Here is a 21971-nt window from a genome sequence, read left to right on the forward strand (position 1 = left end):
TCAGTTAATCAAATATTACTACAAATTATCTACTTAAGAAAAAACAATGCAATTCTCGTACTTGTTTGAATAAACGTAAAGAAAATTATAACGTTAACAGTACAATTATTAATGAGCACTTTCGAAACAATAGCAGGTTACTAGCTTCCAAAAATATGAGACCAACACATGTAGAAAAGAGATCCGATTTGTCTTTAAATTGTTGTTTTTAATCTTACTTCTTCATAATTAATCCTACATTTTGTGAAGATTAAACGTGCTGTAAAACTCAATAGAAATGCCATGACTTTTGACTTTATGTTCCATGATTCGTACTGAAAACATAGGTCAAAATAATTTACTATTTAGTTATTTTTAGTACGTAACTGTTAACGTTACATAACTATTTTTGAATTGTTTCCTTGGTGCCGAAAATAAAAGATCACCTTGTACGTGATTTACATAACATGTAATTCAAGTATTGGTAGGTCAGTTATCGGATTCAGTATGACCCATAACATTATAAAAACTTTCACAATACTTATTACTAGTTCATAGCATGATTAAAAATTCTTGTAAATGACGTTTTATATAATGGGGAAACTGGAGTATTTTTTCTCTTTAAAATAAAGAAATACGGGTTGAATAAAAGCAATTAAAAATAAATTTTAATTCTGGTGTAAGTTCATTTTTTATAAGCTTCGTACTTTTGCAAAAAGTGTTTGATAAATAAAACCCTTTACGGTCTCATATTTATAAGTTGTATCAATGTCAATTAACAGTTAATGTAATTTTTTTATTTTTGACCACTAATATCCTAAACGAATTTCACTATAAATCTTACATCACGTTTCAAAAAGTAGAAATCTGTGTCAGTTTCTGGTCGTTCTGATATTACCTTTTTAATCGAAAAATTGGGGCCACTGTTAATCACACTACATGTTAATTTATACCATCATTTACTTATTATCCTGGAAACTTACTAAAGATATTATCTTCTTTATTAATATTATTGCAAAATGTTCACTAATTTCTTCCTTCTCTTATTACAATTCCTTTAATTGTTTCATAGTATTTTTTGAATTGTTTTTCTTTTTCTGTTTCTCCTTCCTAGTGTTATTATCTTGATACAATAATGAAAGTTAAGAATGTTAATATAGAAGATGATAACTGAATAATAATTTATCGTCCCCTATATTATTCTTCCTGATTTAAGACAAAATTTTGGTTTTTAAATTTTCATTACTCTCCTTCTCTTTATTATAGTTATTTTCTCCAGAGAATATTAAAAAATTATTATTGCAAGATCATTACCACTTCCTTCTATAATGCCATTGTTATTAATATTGTTACTCTTGGTGTGCTACGACAATAATAAAAATAATTCTGTTCGTTATTATTTATCATTATTTATGCATTACTAAAACTCATTGTTAGTTATTATTCTTATTTTTGACACAACTTTCTAACATATTCGTTGCAAGTGCAGCTGGCAATGTAGTAGAAATGTCAACCATATCACTGGCAATTTCTATTCACTTTCATCATTAAAACATTAACCGGTACACCATCACACCACTCTGCGTTCTTACTTAATTGTTATAAGTCAGTAAAATAGCACTAATCACACAGAAGACACTTGTTCAACTTCTGATCGGTGATTCTCTGATATTCACAGAGAATGGCACAGGACATGAATGAAGAGAGCTGAGGAAAGACTTACGCTTGTCCATCGAGAGCCCCTCTACTTTTCTTTCCTGAACGGAACACCTGCGTTCTTTCGTATTCTTCTACGGTGACAAAGACATCGTACGTGAGTAAGAGTGGCCAAGCCGAACTATTGTTCTTACAGTGGCGCTAATAATCTTACGTGTTACAATGGCCTCAAAACCCGTGCACCGTATTTAATCACTCTTCAATAATAGACAATGAAACGCTAACCAAAGTGTTGATTACAAAATAGCTCATTATTCGCAATTACAATACAACTAGATATAATTTAAATAAAATTATTCTAGTGTCATTATTGTTCAAAGAAAACAATTGTTCTATGTGATCGAAGGTGATCATCAAATAATCAGACGTGAAGTTATTTTACAAAGCAAATGATCTGGTTTTGAATAAACTGTTTTATAGATATAACTATTTTATAAAATCATTAAAGTTAATTATCTTTTCCATGTTCTTGCACCAAGTTTCCAATGTATAAACCGTTTTTTTTTTTTGAAGTGGTGTAAGTATAATTTTGAAGAAAATAAGTTACAGTAATAAGTACAATACAGTACAATATTTTCACGAATTAGTCGAAATAAATGTGGCTGTTAAATGTACTTGGATAAATGGTTCTTTTAAACTGATATAAATCCATTTGTAACAATGACTCAATTTATTTAATACTTTCTACGAAACAAAGTTAATAAAATATAGATAATACTTATTGATATTATGTATTTTTACGAGTGTATATTCATTTTTTCAGAGTGTCCTCTTATTAAACATATTGTAATAAAATTTTCAAAAATCTATACTAAATGAATATATTTTTACATTCAACGATACACATTGATTGTTTTTATTATAATTATTATTATTGATATTTTAAAATTAGATTTCAAACAAGTATACCTACTTTAATTGAAATATTAATTTCATTTTTTATGAGACACGTTGTTGACAATTTATTATTTGTGAAAGTGGTATAATTTCGTTTGCAGTTAATAAAAATACGGTTTTACCTTAGAATATTTATAAAAATGGTCACATAATAAAATTAAACATGTCAAGAATCTTAAAAGCCTCAAACAATTTTGTTACCGTTTAACATTATTTTTAAGTAGCGCAAAATACGAAACCTTACATATTTTGAAGTAAAAGAAAGTGAACTTATGCAACTTTAAAAAAAAACCGTTGATATGTTTTTTGTCTACTGATATGTACCTATTAGTGATTAATATCATTAAGTCGATTTTCATAAATGACGACGAACGATATTGAGAAACGGTAACCCTATGACATTTTCGAAATTTCGTAAATCGACCGAATTTCGATACGAGCAGTGAGAGGCACGAAATATTACGGTACTAGGAAATACATCGTTTTTTTGCACAGAAGACGTTGACCTGTGAAGTGAGTGTGCCAACTTATAGCCAAAAAGATGTTTTGCATATACGAAAACATTGTGAAAGTGGGTCGAAAATATATCACACTTTAGCGTGTTTAGTTTCGCAATCAGATGAAGTATTAGCACAACAATTGGCAGAATGCAATTTATAAAGGAAGAACAGATCACAATTTAATGAAATGTAATTATTAACATGTACTTCTTCAACCTTTATTTTTTACTACATAGGTATGTATATTCCTGTATCTAGATCCATGGGCTTGAGTCAAGCGTAGGGTACTCCTTTCCTTAATAATTGTTAGAATGTGTCGTTAGCCCACATTCTTAAAATGCATTGTCCTTATGTATTATGATCACATGTTCACTGTTCAACAAATTATTGCATTACTATTCCTTGAATTAAATTGGGCCTAAGTTGAAATTGAATTAAGGATATATATTTACTTATCTTCAGATTATAATACAGGGTGACAATAAAATACCCACAATTTTTGTTGCTCAGGTGTTTGTCCTGTTTTTATTATTTTTCGTTTATAATGAATGTTATATTTATATCCTAGTGCTGTCCTCTATGAAATTTTGTGACATTATACAATTCAAAAATGGTGAAAGAAGCTCGTATCTCGGCTATGAATTTGTACAAAAAGGGACATACCGCAAAAGCCATATCGAAACTGCTCAAAATGCCACCTAGAATCGTGCACGACGCTATCAAACGATACAAGGAAACTGGTGGATGTGAAGATAGACAAGGAAGGGGACGAAAACCAACAGTTATTACTTCGGATAATCTCAACAAAATACGCAGAATGACACAAGGAATCAATTTATAAAAAAAATTCTAGTGTTCCATTTTAAAAAAAAGTGCAGTTGCATTTTGGTAATTTCACAAAAATTTTCACTGACTATGTACTTTTTTCTAACTTTACTTGCAACAGAGCTAAAGCCTGGCCCAGTTGCCAGAATCAACCTGTATATTTCAATAATGATTTTTCAGCAATTTTTGTGGGTATTACCAAATATCGAGGAAAATGTTATAGACATTTAAATATTTGTCGTCTATTATCTTTTAATTCAGACTGTGTCAATCGTTCGTGAAACGTGATCACCTTCGATTCTTATTTCAATTTGTCGCTCACATTGTCAACACAAGGGTATAATTGTCGACTTGTCTCGTACTATGATTATGAGAATGCAGGTATCAATTTTCTGAACGGAAAAGTACGACGTTCAAGTGAATATCATTAACAGCTAGATCAGAATATTTATCGGGTACCAATTAAGATTTTCATCACTCTTTACCGTTTCTATAAAGTGGTTAAAGTTTAACTCTAAACACTATTTGTACATTTGTGAAAATTCCTATAGAAAAATAGCATTTCTTAGATCAATTTTATATTGGTCTTGATAATACAATTTATAACGCATCCTACAATTATCTAACAGGAACCAAAATGTAAAGTAAGTTGTGATGTGTAAATTTTTTAATAAATTATTTCATGAAATTAAATATACTTAACCAGACTAAATATAAAGTATTCATAATTATACTGAGATACGTTAAATGTTTCAATAAATATTTCTAAAGGAATAATAATTCTTTGATCATTTTTTTTATTGAACTAATATAAAAAATTTTAATGGAACTAACTATAAAAATAAAACAAATATATGGAAAACTTACATTTTGCACGAAACAAATTCCTTTGATAGATGCTGGATATTTATTCATCTGTAAAATATAACGATTTCTTCATGGCAATAAGATTAGAATAGAAATTCAACTTTTGATATTACTACCCATATAATTTGGAACACCCCAAAGTTTCTTTACTCAAAAATGAAAATCTTTCAATTGATTTTTCAGTTTAATCGTTTGTTACAGAGATTTTTCCAATGACGGAAGAAGTTGTTAAGAATTTCGTTGAAAATAAAAAATTCTTTAAATGGTTTTTAATATTATGTTGGATTAAAAATAAATTTGTACGTTTTAGAAAAACAATACAATTCACTTTCACACGAAATTGAATGGCTTAGTTCTAAAACGGTTCATCCCTTGGAAGAACCTTCAACCGTTTCCATATAAAAATTCAGTTTTCTCTACTCAAATAACGCTAAATTAAATAATATTATCGAATAAACGTTGGTTTGTTACGAAATAAATATTTGATGCTTCAAATCGTTCATTCGTTGCTTCTCGAAACTGGCTTTAATTGGCAAGCTTGGACCTTCGTATTATGTCATTTTTTGTTCTCCAGTTTATTACGTAGCTACTATAAAAAGTGAAATCGGTACATATGCATTTACAAATGTCTATCTCACTTTCGAAACGTGTATGTTTTAACGTATCACACACAACTGGTGATTACGGATGAATTATTTTGCACCTCTTTACCTTCATATTTGTGAACTATGTCAATATCACATCGCAAATTATTCTTTTTTGAATCTCTTTTGGATTACCTGAACATTACAGTAGAAATGCAATCACCGGTGTAAAACTTATATTTAAATTGAAACAAATCATTTCTAACGGTTTAACAGTTTGGAATCTATAACAAACATTTAATGGTCTTGAATAAAGTTGCAATAAAAAAATTGACTAAGAATACCAATAATACCAAATACACAATACTGTATGGTAGATTAATGGAAACATCGATAGCTTTATTAAGAAAATGGGATATTTAATACCGACTTTGAAATCTTTCACTTGAAATTAGTGTGAAGTTTTCTTTTATTATGTAACAAACCTGTTTGAGCGGACAAAACCATCAGATCAGTAACCTCTTTCAAAAATTTTGTACGTGAGTTATGATTAACGCTTCGTAACGTTTGTGACCATTTGAACAAAATATTCTTACAACGTACGAAGTTGATTGTACCAAATGATAGTCGGTGAAATAGTAATAAAAATACAAATACAGTAATAGCCATGAAAGTTTTTGAACAAAATTCAATCTAGTAACAGTAAATAATTGAATTATATAATTATATTGTTATTACTCAGTTAAAATCATTAAACTAACTCTTTTTGAAAGGTAACAATAAAAATGAAATAAAAGCGAGATATTACTGCTATCAACTGATTATTAATCAGAATATTATTAGGCGCCGAAAAAAGTTCGTGCAGCTTTTTCTCAACTGTAAATTGACAGCAAACTTTTTATCGTTCGACAAAGAAGACCAATATCGACACAAAGTGTATTCTATCGATCTAGCCTCCACGCGGTGGTCTCAATTTTCATATACATATTTCGATGTTGCATTGCCAGTGCATAATTAATAATACTTACTAAAGATATCAACATTTGTACTTTCCCACTTCATAGAGAAATGATATATGAACTTTATAACAAATCTCTCATATAATCTGCACCTTTTTTCCCGCAGCTACCATATAATTTTATTCATATCAAACTTTTTGTAGAACAAGCATTTTCAAAATAGCGATGAAGTGCATACAACAATAAACACATTTATTGATACTAATACCCAAGATTCAATTAACGGAATGTACATAAGGTTGTATAACTTGATACAGTTAGAAAATTATATACTACGACAACTATGTTGTATTAAATTGTTAATACAATCTATATCGACGTGCATTTCGAAAAGTGGAATGTTTTCATTTATACTGACGACGAATGGTATGTTGTACTTAGTATTTATAATAATTTAATATTGCGGTAATCAGAGAATTGTTGCGTCTTTTCTCTAATTAGATATCGGTAAATTGTTTCACTGATACAAGTTTCAGACACATTGAACTTTATTGCGAGCTCTCTTTGATAGTGATAATGGGTTATGGTTATTGTTATCTGTAAATCACTTTTATTTGTAGTCTTTGATTGTTTTAAACATGGTGTACGAAAAAATGTTAAATCGAAATTTGTTCATAGTTTTTATCTTATCATAGTTACCCTTATTTTAAAGTTACTTCTTACTAATCTATTAGATGTATCAATGAGTACCTAATATATTATTTGTTTTATTCAATTCAATGTTTATTTTCAAGGAAATCGAAAGCATGTGCTGTTTCACTAATATTCGTTATCATTATTCAACAGCTTATGCGATTTCGAAGAAAAGAAGTAGTGGCACGACATCTTGAATTTATATTATGTCATTAGTTTATCGAAACAAACAATAAATTATTTATTGGAAGACCTATACTTTATTTTTTTCTTTCAACTGTACAATGTAGGAAAATTTGCTTAATCAGTGTTACATTAAATACTGATTACTAAGTACTCAATCCTTACTAATTACAAATAAATATTAAGCGTAAATATTATTCTTTCCTAAGATGGCACTCCGATTTTACTATACTACAGTAGCTTGTAATTTTCGTAACAATGGCGGTCATTCTGTTACTGAAAATAAAGTTAAAATATGAAGACACTTTCTTAATTAAGAACACAGTCATGCGGAATTGAACCAAACGTTTTTTGCTTGTGTGAAAGTTGTAATACCAATTCCTCACACGTAAATAATGTATAAATTAAAGTATTATTATGTATCTTCGTCTAATAGATGTGCATTCAAATATACAGGGTGTCTCAGCGAAATTGATCACCTCGAATAATGATTTAACGGTACACTTTATGAAAATTTTGAGGCATGGAATTTAAATGGCATCAAGGGGCACATCTTATAAGATACGTGCTTTTTTTGTGGGTGCAGGCATTCAGAGATTTCAAGGTCATCTTGATTTTTTTTTACGGAATGACCTATGTTTTGTACCATAGATCGATAGAATATCAAATTCCGAGTAAAAATGTATTGACCTTCATACGTCCTAAACTTAATAGTTAACGAGATATTTACAAAATGATGTTTAATACGTACTTACTATCTGAAAGGTATAGGTGTTCGAACTGATGCCCCTCAACTCCAATACAGTGATTATATTGTAAATATCTCGTTAACTATTAGTTTTATGACGTATGAAGGTAAACACATTTTTACTCAAAATTTGATACCCTATCGTTCTATGATACGAAAAATAGTTCATTCTGTTAAAGAAAACATCAAGGTGACCTTGAAATCTCTGAATGCATCCTCCCACAAAATAAGCACGTATCTTATAAGATGTGGCCCTCGATGTCATTTAAGTTCCACGCCTCGAAATTTTCATAAAGTCTACAGTTAAGTCATTATTCGAGGTGATCAATTTAGCTGAGACACCCTGTATAAATATTTAGGCGAAGTAATCGAATTTCTGCAAAAATTATCCAGCGTGACAACACAGTTGAAAACATTGTGCGTACACATATTTTTTGTAACTATTAAATATTGCACAAATGTTTCTGGCACCCAAATCTTACATCTAAACAAAAACTAGCCTTATGGTGAAACCTCGCTGTTCCTTCGTGAATTTTCACGCGTCATCAGGAATGGTTTTTCTGGAGTAGGACATAGAAATTTTTCCGTTATTGATACCCAATGATCAGTCTTATTGCCGTACGGTTCTACCAAGTTGTTCCATAAAGAATTTCCATCTTGCAACAAATAAATTCAAACCAATGAACATATTATGAACTAAATAGTACGTTGAATGTATCCAAATATTGTGAAATGTGTTTATAGCGATTATACATAATAATATGTACCAGGTTAAACTGCTGCATTTGAGAGAAAAATTCAAACCGAGAAAAATATTTACAATCAACTTTAACAATTTTACCAAAACGATTAACATTGGCTTGTATGTATGTTTTTTATGATTCATTTTACCAGTTTCGTCAAAATAATTAGCATTGGTTTTTATGCATCATTGTTAATGATAATTGAGTTATGTGTGCATTTGCAGTGAATGTTGCTGTTCTTTGATAAAACAAATTTCCACATTATGTTTATTATTGTGTCTGTACAAACGTTTTGATGCATTGAAATGTATTAAAAATTATCTGTTGATTAAAAATATCTACTACTTTTTTTACTATATTTTTTAGAATTTGAGATTTTGAAAGTTTGATGAAGCCAAGTTGTCGAATGCACATTTCATCTCGACACGCTGTAGGAAAAGGTAAAAAGAATGAGTCCTTCATAACACGTCCCTGTGTATTCTAAGGAATTAGAACTAGAAATGTGTCATTATTTACGTCGAAAGTGACGGAAGTGTTGCACCAATCACGGAAATAGATAAGAACACAACTATGGTCATAATTTGTTTACTTGTTATATCGCAACCTCATTTTAGTCGATTGAAGGTCCTCATAGTAAAGTACAATTATAATAGTAGGTACACAGAAATAAGTCAAATTTAGTTCATAGTTTGTGTACTCGCGTGCAGCAAACAAAAATATTTGTACTACATATTAGAAGATTAAAACCGTTACAAAATTTGTATTTTAACAGTTAGAATAATAATACGTAAAAATAATTCAAATAAGTCAAATTTAGTTCATAGTTTGTGTACTCGCGTGCAGCAAACAAAAATATTTGTACTACATATTAGAAGATTAAAACCGTTACAAAATTTGTATTTTAACAGTTAGAATAATAATACGTAAAAATAATTAGGTCTGTAAAAATTATAGAAACAATTATCGGGCTTCGTCCCAAGTGAAGTTAAAAAACAATTGTGGTGCAGAATTTAGTATTATTTAACAACAATTTTATGTTCGTTTTCACAACGGTGTATGCAAGAGTGCACTTGCAAAATGCAAGTACGCCATTTGTATGATTTGAATGATTTTCAATGATCATTTCAAATATAAATGTAACACGTTACTAAATTCTTGCGCATAAAATGATCGAGTTTACTGTAATGTGTGTTCCACAATATCTTTACAAACGAAAATTATTTGCTCAAAATTATTGCTGAAAATTATAACTGCTATATGCAAGTTAAATTTGTTCTCTGCTGTTTTAGAAATTGATGGAATGTTATATAGTAATTAGTAATGAATTAAAAACAGAGAATAAATCTATTATAAAATTCAACTAATTGTCTTACACACATTGAAACATGGAAATTTCTAGCGAAATTTGTAATTAAACTTCATATAATCCTATATATACTTGTAATTAAACTTCGTCTAATAATAAACTTCCGACAAGGAACATTTTTTAGTAAAGAACTCGTTCACCAAAAAGCATAATAATTATAAATCTCTTCGAAAAATCACGTTCAATTTCGTAATACGGTTTTAAAAATTGTATTTTTTTGTATTGTAAACTTATGGTGTTTATCAAAACTTATTTTATACAACACCAGATAGATAAGATAGTACATCTGTCATTTTATGCCTAAAAACCTAATATCACGGTTTCTTTGGTTACTGCGTAGGTTAGTTAAGTTAATTAAACTTACATAGAGCATTTGTCTTCTGAGATACATGAAAACAATCGTAGGAAAGGTACGACAAGTCAGCGTATCCGTCCTCAAGCAATGGTATGGTTACTCGCGTAAGGGCAGGCAGAGTTACGACTGTGAAATCATCTCTATGGAATTCTGGGTAGTCTGCAACCTCTTCCTCCAGTTTCTGCCATCTGTAAACGTGAAATTAATGTAACATGGTGAATAAACAGTTCCTTTATTAATGGAGGCAATATATGGCGCATCTAAATGATTTACAAAGTAACCATAAAAATTTTGTTGTGTATTTTCGAGTTACTTTTTCGTGTAAAATTACCACAATTTCGGTTCTACCACTAATTCTATGACATGTATATATGTTATACGGTGAGTCATTTAAATCGATCTTTTCGAATATCTTCGAAACAGTCTTTACTGTAATAGTTTTTTTAAGTAATTTTGAAAACAACACTCCTCATTGGGAGGAGTTAATATAAGTAAAAAACACTCTACATGCAGTAATTATTTTTGATAAATTTTACAAACCTTCTATTAATTTCGTAATACAGCTGTCTCAGGGGCCGATGTTGCAGAGCAATCAGACAGGGACATGCAGTTGTGGTGAATAAGTAGCACCTGAGCGAGTCCCTTCCTTGTTGTGCATTAACGAGGGCACTTAAGTGCGGAGGTAAAATGAGGATAACGAGTGTTCGTGGCAGATTGTCCCTTAGGATTTCGAGTGTTTTAATGATATCAGCTTTGTGCTCTTCCACAATGGACCACGGCGAAGGAACAGAACATACATTGCTACAAATGTCGTTACAGCCAATCATCAGGGAAACCAACTGTAAAGAATACAGAATTTATTATTTCGAGTGAAATTATTTTTGCAACTCGCACTATGCGCAGAACAGATCGAGGCATTATTATCATGTGACATATTATAATAGCTTATTAAATTGTAGAGGAAACCTTTAAAAATTTCATTCAAGCAATAAAAGGAAGAATTTTTAAGAGATAAAATGGCACCTGATCGGACAACGATATAATAGACTTAACCTTGACGAAATTGTGTAGAATATCAACGATAGACTTGTGAGATAGCACATTAAGGTACATAATGCTAAACGTGTTTGTGATTTAATTATACAATGCAAACTATTTAAAAGTTACCTTACATTTCTGAACTATAATTCAGAGTCATTGGAAATGGTGTCTTCAAAATAAGACTGACCTTATCACTTGATAGAAAGGACCAAATTATAATGACGAAAATAAAAATTAGACATGCTGGAGTCAAAGTCCTAAATACGACAATTTTCGAAATACCAGGCCAATTAAAAAATTGCTCAAAAGCGCGTGCTAAGATTATATTTCTCTGGGGTTTGGCTGATCAGTTCGAGATTTGATTTTTCTAAACCATGTTGTTTTTCTATGTAAATGACATTTCTATTTATATATTTTTTTTAATATATGTTCTCCGAAATAGTTTTACAACCGATACGTTATTTTACTTTTTTTAAGCTAATTTAGATTATTAAAGTTTAATATTTTAAGTGTAATATTTTTTATTTGTTCTATTAAATACAAATGTATAATTGTGCAGAATATGTGGGTATTAAATAGAATTAATTAAAAGAACGTTTATTTACTGTGAACAAAATTGCACAAGCTTTTGTATTAGAAATCGTACACTTTTTGATTTCTTCCGTACACATATGAGTGTGTGTTTATACCAATCATTTGTGTAGGACAATTATAGAATGATTAAGAAGTGCGTTAATTTCAATTGTTGGTTACTTACTTGTTGTCAGTAATAGGACTATATTAATAGATAAAGTTAGTTATTACAAGGAATTAAAGGAACTCTTTGTATTATTATTTACTTGAGAATATATATTAACACTAACCATTTAAAAAATGCTAATTATTTTAATTTGTTTTATATACTAACAAATACAATGAATCACAAATTTGATCCCAAAGACATCTTCATTTCTATGAATCTTTTGGTAACCGTAATATAGAAATTTTATATCGATTCCAAATCTTGTATAGGCCACTATTATTTAGCATACGAACCTTCCAATGGTTTTTCATATCAATTCTTGGATCCTTTTTCATTCTGTCGATTAGATAGTGAGCCATGTAAGGCATATCTCGGGACATTGCGCCAATTTCAGCAACATTTAGCTGCGAAGCTGAATGACTAGTATAGGAGGTTCCTTGTGCGTAGCCTATCAAATTCGGATTGTATTCCTATATAAACGAAAGTACGTTATAAATAATCTTGTTTTATAATTGAACACAGTTAAATAATACACAGTGTCTCAAAATCGGTAATCAAGCTGTACCAAGTAAATCGTACTAAATAAATATATAACATAAAGTAAATCTCACGCAGAAAAGGAAAACATAAGTGAATCTGTTTTGGTAAAACTTGGCACAGTGATAGAATATCGGAAAATCTTTTATATTTTTTTCTTAAAAGGAAAACTTCTGAAAAGAACATTAAAAAAGCTTCTCCTGCACTAAAAAGTGTTTTGTAGAGAATTTTCAATATTTTTTTTCTTACTGATTCATGCCATAGCTACACTCGTACTAATCTTTTTGGTTTTTTCGTATCAAATGAGCAGAATAGCCGGAATCGTGTTAGCTAGTAGGACCCTTTTTTAAGCGATCGTACTAAATGATTTATAATTCAGTGAATTTTGATTATTTTCACATAATAAAGATCATGCATATTCTTCAAACATAAATAAATATGTGTGTAAAAAAAGTCAATACCAAAAAGTCTTACGTTTTTTTTTTAAAAAGTGCCTAAGAAACCCTAAAATATGCCATTCTAGACTAGAATACCATCTTAACTGTTACTATGTTCGACGCGGGTTTCTTGTATTTCTAGTCAATACTAAAAGTCAGAAACATACTTTTAGTATATTCGGAAGTGTCACATATGTTCGCCAAGTTCCTTGGCCACCGGAACTTGCTGAGGCACCCCGATTCTCGAGGATCAGCTCAAAGACACTATTCGCGAACATTCCATAGCCCGCTGTCAAAGAGTCGCCCATCCCTGCGATCACGTCTATATCTCCTGGCCTCAAACGATGAACCGAAGTTGGTACTCGTGAAGATCTACCACCTAATTGTACAATCTTTATACTTGGATATGACAAGGTTTCTTATTGGACTCGTGGAAAACTGATGTCGGTTTTGAATAGTATATTCATGAGAACAGAAAGTTATCTATACAACACGTGACATTTATTTAACCCTCCGAGTACTGGATTCGCGGGACGTCCGTGGCCGGATCATTTTTTACTCATATCGATAGGTTACTAATACAAAGTCACGGTGGCTCGAGCTCGAAGCCCTTATCGACACTGTAGAAGTAATGTCGACTGAAAGGAAGGACAGCGAGTAAAAAAGGAAATAAAGTGAGCCGAAAACGATTCATGCAATGTCACACGTCGACCAGTTCCCGAATTACACGGACAGCTCCATCGCTGTGTGCGTATCGCTCCCGCGAGCCCATGACGTGACTCCGGCGTCGTTTACGGAGGGTTAAGCACAGACATTAATTCAATTGGAATTATTCTCGTGAATCGATGGAAGATTGTGGATGGGAATACTGATATGACAAAAAAAAATAGTGTAATGAATCCAAATAATTTTATTCAGCATATCAGTAACGTGTCTGCAATGATTGTAGTGCTAGTTTAGATAGGTTCATTGTGCTGATCCTGATTTCCGTGACGAATGTCATTGTCCATTGATAATTTGTTGGGCAAAATTATTGCCAGAAACGATGTCAAATGTATCGGGATATCATACAAGTCTTTAAAATAGACTATAATACAGTTTTAAATAATTTGTCTAAATTGCAAAACCGATATTAGTTTTCCATCAACTCGATATAATAAATATTATATTGAATAATAACACAATTATATTATTACTATGAAAACATAAAGGTTTTTTGTAAGAGTTTTAAGCTTCTATTTGTTTGTAGAAGGACCATTTCGAAATAATAATCTTTACCGGAAATTCAAAACAATACCGACTGTCGAAGTTACGTTTAATTCAAGGTTGTGTACTGCATTAGAATTCTGTTACGTTTCTAATGTACTCAAAAAACCATGAATTTTAGTATTTACATCACATACGAACGTACAAAGCACTATCCCATAAAAACTACGATAAATATTAATGAGGTCTTCACTTTATTTCTCTCTTACTATTTAGACATAAAATAATCTTGTTTCTGCTCTTTTTCGAATAATCTCTGAAAATGTAAGTTTTGTACCTTATTCGGGAATTACGTTCATCCAATATTAACTAAAACGGTTATTTTTTGCATAAATTAATTCCTCGAGTCACTCTGCGAATAAATGATGTAAGTTATAATCATGCAAAGCACAATACTTTACCAGGTACTTAATTTTTCTCGAAAATTTACAGCAAGCACTTAAATTTTTCATCACTATATTCTCAACGGTGTTTTAAACGTTTCTTGATATTTTCCATTACATTTTAATAATTCTAACACTTTAAAAATAATTTCCAAAAATTTCCAACCATTTTCAACCAGTTTCAACAATGTTCACAATTTTTAGCAATTGTTAATAATTTTTAAATATTACAGTTAGTTATCGTTTCAGTCATAATTACTTGAAGCAAAAATTTGCCACTTTATAATATTTTTTGTAAAATCCCATACGAAAAAAATCAATAGCGTTTAAATCGGGCGAACGTGGTCAAGGTTTTTAGACTGTGGGTGACAAACCTGTTTTTTCCATATGTTTCGGTTAAGCGTCTTATTACAATCTGAATTTTATGAGTCGGTGCTCCACCTTGCTGACAGTATTTTCGTGACTGCATCACGATAGCAATGCGATGATTCAACGTTAACATGGTCATTGTTTAAATGTGAGTACAGAACAACTGAATAATGTAATGGTAAATGTGAAGAAATGTTTATAAAACAATGTTTAGAATGTAATGGTGAAACATTTGTACCCTGCTGTGAATTTTCAAAAAAAATTAAACACCTGACAAACAATTATAACAATATTATAGTTATATTTACTTCAGAAATCAAACCAATGCTTAATTTAAAAATCCACATAGTTGCAACGACTGGCTAAAGTATTATATTGTATGTAATATTGTTACATATTTAAACAAATATGATAGAATTTTAAAGATATTCATCAAGTATGACGGCAAATCACTTCTTGCGATAAACCAGTTTCCATTTAGAATAACAATTGACAGGTCAGCAATGATGATCGTACCCTATCAATCAAGTAACGAGAAATTAATTAAAATGGAAGTAGGATAAGAGCTTAGATGAATTATTTCGAAATACAAACAGCTTCTTATGCTCTTATTTTAAGCAGCTTTAATTTATAGAATATCCATAGTAACATTTATATTACCAGTGTTTATTTCATAAACAGACGAAATTTCATTAGGAACCCGGAATTCATCGAATGATCTAATTTTCGATTAGTTAATTCGAATTTCAACTTTTACAAATCTAATCTGTCGAGAAAGATTTTGTTAAAAATTACAAATATATTGCAATATCGGTATACAGATCATCATTGCATAATTATGAAATTATAAACAACTAGTAAAGAACTATACTAATTAAATGGTGTTTTTTAATTTAGTAAAAAATTGTATTTTCAATGACCTCGCTTTACATCATTTACTCGCTGAATGACTCGAGGAATCAATTTATGAAAAGCAAGTTGTTTCATTTAAAAAAAAAGTGCAATTGCATATTGTAAGTGCACCAATACATATGCCAGAAACTTTGTGCCATAGGATACCACAGCTTGTTAAACAATGCGAAATTTTGTTATATGATTTTTTTCTTACTTCACTTTGAGCAGAGGCATAGTTTGGCCCAGTTGTTAAAATTACCCTGTAAGGTGCAGATAAGAAAAGATTTCAAATACATATTCTCACACATATACTTTTGTTTATAAATGTTAGGACACATATCGAATAGAAAGTAAATGTAATAAATTATTACGAAATTGCTGAAGGTTTTAAATACATATTGTTTAGGTCTTAAAGCTCGATATACAGCAATCGTGTTAATATAAAGTAAGAGAAGTGGTACAAATTGTAGAATTTTTATGAAACGTTATATTTTCTTCATACAGAGCAGATATCCTAACACATATTAACGGTAATGTATGTAGTAATTACATTATATTAACTGACAAATACCATTTTTGTACAGCTGATCTTCGCCGAAAGTGACATAATCATGACACTAAATATATTCAAATCATAATACATATGTATGTGTAATTAATGAAGACGTAGTGTGAAAATGAAGCAATTAAAATTAATTATACTTATTTACTATCAAAAACTTAAAATATTGAAAACTAAGAAAACTCTACCCTTTCAATATTAATGCTTTTCTGCTATTGTCTGTTAGAATGTATTGTCATTTGTCATCTTTCTCATTAGGTATACATTTATATATACGTTTTATGACTTAATGTTGAGCTTTACATAATGTTCATTACGTGTATTCATTTAATATTCTTATTGTCATTTATGTCTGTCTTCTCAGTTATTATCGTTTCTTTGTATCAATCAACGCGTTTCGACTAAATTATTTACATTCATGTAACAATTTACACGTGAACTGACGAAACATTTTTAAAAAGGCAATTATTTGTTTATTAAATATTTAAAAATTAAAAGGAGAAATAAATAATGCATTACTTGTTGTCTGTACTGCCATGATATTTGATATATCTTCAATAAAAAAGGCGAATTTTTTTTTTCAATTCCTTTTAGCTCAAACAGTGTATGATATAAACAAGAGTCTAAAATACAATGAATATATTCGATTTTACATTCCCCTTCGTTGCGTATAAAACGGGGTGATCTTATTTTGGAACTTCAATTACCTGTTACGTTGCAGGGGAACGGAACACTTGGCGGAATTTCAGCTTGGATATTTGAAGGGGGTTCACTATCAATTCTTCTGTTTCCATCTCTGTTACCTGTCACGTGCAATTACATTGTATTAATTATTCAATTATTTAGCACTTCGATATTTATAAATTATGCAATAATTTAATAAGTATATGGAGTAAGTATAGACGGTATAAATAAGTGTAGAATTTATTTAAATTAATTTTAATTTAATTGTACTGCTTGTATATATTTACGCTTTAACACACACCAATTTTATTAGATATTGTTAATAGTTATACCGACGATTGTTTTTCACATTTATGTCGCGTTTATAAAAATCCAAATTAAAAGGATAAAACTACCCCCTTAGTTCTAATTTCCATGTGCTATATCGGAAATACTACGTAATAAAATGACTCATAATTGTTAAATTAACTCTATATAATTACATATAAGGCAGTATAAAAATTACTACGTGGAAAATAATATTGTTTATTGTGTTGATAATATACAGTAACAAAAGAATTATTATAATAATTTATATTGTCACTTTTAAAAGTGTTACATGACAAGTTCTAACGACTTACTATAATTATAATTTATAAATCAATGTTTGAACTATAATCATACTATATTAACTTTACAGATTAAATCGGTGCATATTTAAAAATTCATGTAGTTACGATGACCGTCCATGTAGTTACTTATATCGTGTTGACTGAAGGTTAAAGGATAACTATCAGAACTCATGTATGACCTGCAATTAAGGACGTCACTTTTTGCGACAACTCAGTTTCCGATTAGAATTGCAATTGAGTAATTAAGAATGATTATACTGTTCAACACATAAAAAGTATTGCAATTTTCAATAGGCATTTCTGATAGATCCTTATGAGCTGAATACGAATTTGCAAATCGTTTCTTTCCAGTACGTCCAGCTTTTGGAAAAATTAATTTAAAAAAAAATACAAACTTCCAACTTTAGATCTGTGTGGTGCCTTTACAGTAATAGTTATTTAGTTTCTTTTGGCATGAAATAATTCGCTGGACTCTTCCGAATAAAATGGTTTAAATTCTTATTATATTAAAGATATCTAAATATGTTTAAATAATATTCAAAGTGAAAAGGACACTGAAAACGCACCAATTTTTAATGATATTCCTCCATTTATTTTAAGCACTAAGGATCTAGGAGAAAATCTAATCATAGCAAGCGATAGAGCAGACATTTCTGCTGAGGAAGGTGTTAAGGAAAGTTGCAAAATCTGTTAAAATTTGACATCAGTTTGCAACCATTCAAAATGACACAATAATAACTGTATACACTGATATAATCAAGAAACTCTCCTCTATCTTTTAAGATTCTGAACATTGTAGCGTTTTTAGTTTTCACGTAATATGTCAGTTTTTCCTGAAATCGTGCGTCATTACAGCAATTTGTGTTTTTCCAAAACTGAGGGTGATAGAGCAATTCTGTTTGCGGATTGTGTTTAGGACGATAAATTCTACAAGAACCATCCAGTGGATATTACAAAACAGAACTAAGGTTAAAATTTATTGGACAGTGTAATTAAACTGGAAGTAGAATAGGAGCTTAGATGAATTGATTCGAAACAAAAATGGCGTTTTACATTCTTATTTTAGGTATTTAATTTATATATGTAATATGTATAACAACATCTACAATGCGTTCATAAAAATGTTAGACATTTTCACAGGGTGGCTTCTACGTGCCAAACTAACATGAAACTCAAGAATGACGGAATTATGTTTGAAGCTTCGTTTTCAAGTTATTAATTGTTGAAAATACGGCAAATATGTTTGGCGCGATGGGTTATACTACTTAAAACAATCGGTTTCCAGCTAATAAATGGGATTGATTTATAATCTACTTGAATTTATGAATGAAATAAAACGAAATGAATGAAACTAAATTATGAAACGGTTAAAGAATGTGACTCTCGTGTAGAATAACTCGTCGCGTCAGATGTTTACGCATCTTTCGCCCGAACCTGCAACAATTAATAACTTGGAAACGAAGCCTCGAACACAGTTTCGTCGTTCCTGATTTTGGTTTAAGATTGACATGTAGAAACTACCCTATGAGTGTCAACAATTTATTTGCACCCTGTATATTCTCACTGTTTAGGAAAGTATGTCATTTTTAACAAGATTTTATTGAAAATTAAAAATATATTGCAATATCAGTATACGGATTATCATTGGATAATTATGAAATTAGAAAAAATTAGTAAAGAGCTATACTAATTAAATAGCTTTTATAAAATTGATAACAATCTGTCATTAACATTTACCATTTATGTAATTGTTTTAATTTCATTGAACCTTCCATTTCTATTATAGTTACTACAAAATCGCTTAATCTTCCTATTTTTAATACTCAATATAAAAATATACACATGGTAACATTATCTGACCAAAGTTTTAGTCAAACTTTATATTTATACAAACCAGCTACGCGTCATTCAGTAATACTTTTTCGTATGGTTCAATTCAATTTTCATGATTTTAACACAGAAATCAAAAACATACACAGAGTATTATCAGAAGAACGTACCTTTCATTCAGTTTTTACACGATACAGTTGAACGAAATTAATATCATTCATTTTTCCCACTTAAAAATGAAACCATACCCCGAGTGCTTTTATATAAATACACTCTGTAGCTACTACATCCACGAAGCTAGATATCTGTCGATGAATTCAGTCAATTGCATTCAAATTTTCCACTTCAGTACAATCTTATTCAAGTTTCCCAGACTGCAAAGTAACTGCATTTAATACTATCACTCGTAATCCTTGTAAAAAAATCGAGTACTTTTGTTGGTAATGAACTACACTAGTGACCAAGTATGTGTAAGAAGACATACTATGGTTGCAACGTTGTATGAGCAACGTGCACTATGTGAGAGGTCTTGACAGTGTATAAATTTATTGAACCGTGATGTTTTTACGTTTCATTGTGGAAAAGCAAATCTCAAACTTCTACGAAAGCATGAATATTCACTGAGAGTATCCAATAAATGCTATGCTTCAGCAATTTACTCGGTTGCAACATTTGCATTCACTGAAACAATTTTCCTGTGTCTTGGTCAGCGTGTATTCAATACTGCCTACCTGTCAGTGTAATATTTCCTCCAGATTGCGACACGAAATTTGCAAAGCTGCAGTGCTAAACTTTCTTTGTCCAGCATGTAAACGTGATCGTCTCAAAAACTAATATGTAATAATATAAACACTTTGCAATTGTAGTTCTTTATTTGTATAATAAAGAAATATTTTAAACCCAATCCCGTTTAAAAAAGTTTGATTAAAAGTCTTCAAAACATTCAGACGGTTAAAACTAATAAATACACATACACAGTGCCTGTCAAAATTGTCTGTCTAAACTATAATTTCACCATATCTTTGTCATAACTTCTGCCAGACCCGTATTTGTCAGAAGCAGGAGAACAGATTTTTTTTATGAAAAGAAATTTTTAATATCGCCAAATCTGAAGAAGCAACGTATCCTGACTATAAGTACACCTAGAGTTTATTCGTATCATATATTTTTAAAAGGAGACCTTTAAAATACAATTTGGCCGGCAACGTTCGGCAGTCACTGTAAGTATAACTTTAAAAGCTCATAAATTCATAAATTAATGAACACGTTTCATGTAGGCAAATATTACGTTCACTCTTTCAAAACCCTAATTCTACCCTGCCCTCTGTCCTTCCAATCGCGAATGAAAATCTATAGATTCTAACAGTTCAAAGCTACCGTGGATAAAACACAAACAATTTTTAAACTTTTTATCCAACACTAATCAGACATAAAAATATCATTTATTCTTCATTCGAGAACGATTTGAATTCAGTTAGGCGGTATTAGGTGCGCTTACCCTCTATCATTCAAAGCGAAACTATACACGTGCCATAGCGACGAACACAAACCCTCCCTGTTCACCGTGCACAAAATATCGTGAGAAAAAGAAAAAGATGATCCAAAGTCACTCTAAGCACATACCGACAGTACGGAAAATGAAGTTGCGGAATTGCCGATAAAGCTCCAGGTTCAACGGATTGTCCAATTCCGTTCGTTGAGCTGCCAAGAGGGAGCAGAACTGCAGGATCAAGAGGAGCGTTAGCTTCCTCATGTCAAGCGCGTCGCGTGCGGCGGACTGGTTACGCGCAGAGCGGCAGACAATATTCGCGAGCTTTCCCGCTCGCGGCACTGTACAATTCTGAGATGGCTCTGTGCGTGGCTGCCTTTCGGTGATTCGCCTGTGATCCGAGATCGGAATACATACACGTGAAATACAATACGAAACTGTCGGGACGGCTGCTGCGTGCACGTATCATCGGCGACCTTGATTGTATCCATAGCCGGTTCTGAGTTTCAATGATCGCTACGAAGGACACTCGTTAAACGTCGCCCGTGATTGGGAAAAAGCCAGGAGTTACTAATATATTTCACAAAGTTGGATCGTGGAAATGACGAAGCAATTACCTCGTTGCTTTTTTCTTTTTTTTTTGTCCACGCCCCTCGTCATCGTATACTTACGAGCCTGGTTAGCCTGTTGGTGTCTGTACAGGTTCTCTTA

At 30.9% G+C, this 21971-nt stretch overlaps 1 protein-coding gene across 3 annotated transcripts; it reads right to left on the reverse strand.

The window, feature by feature from the left end:
* Nucleotides 1–8298: 8298 nt before the first annotated feature.
* LOC107191932 (phospholipase B1, membrane-associated-like) lies at nucleotides 8299–21558 on the reverse strand. Of its 3 annotated transcripts, none has more exons than XM_015581081.1 (7): nucleotides 21395–21558; nucleotides 17354–17449; nucleotides 13340–13551; nucleotides 12492–12668; nucleotides 10956–11254; nucleotides 10425–10603; nucleotides 8299–8607 (listed from the first exon to the last, which is right to left on the reverse strand). In XM_015581081.1, exons 1-7 carry the CDS (start codon nucleotides 21522–21524, stop codon nucleotides 8453–8455), a joined length of 1248 nt encoding a protein of 415 aa, XP_015436567.1. In that variant the 5' UTR covers nucleotides 21525–21558; the 3' UTR covers nucleotides 8299–8452. The 3 variants fall into 3 exon arrangements, with proteins under 3 accessions (XP_015436567.1, XP_015436569.1, XP_015436568.1); XM_015581083.1 differs by lacking the exon at nucleotides 21395–21558 and adding an exon at nucleotides 21270–21320; XM_015581082.1 differs by lacking the exon at nucleotides 17354–17449.
* Nucleotides 21559–21971: the final 413 nt, after the last annotated feature.

The sequence above is a fragment of the Dufourea novaeangliae genome, unplaced genomic scaffold (assembly GCF_001272555.1).
Source record: "Dufourea novaeangliae isolate 0120121106 unplaced genomic scaffold, ASM127255v1 scaffold248, whole genome shotgun sequence".
Classification (NCBI taxonomy): Eukaryota; Metazoa; Arthropoda; class Insecta; order Hymenoptera; family Halictidae; genus Dufourea; species Dufourea novaeangliae.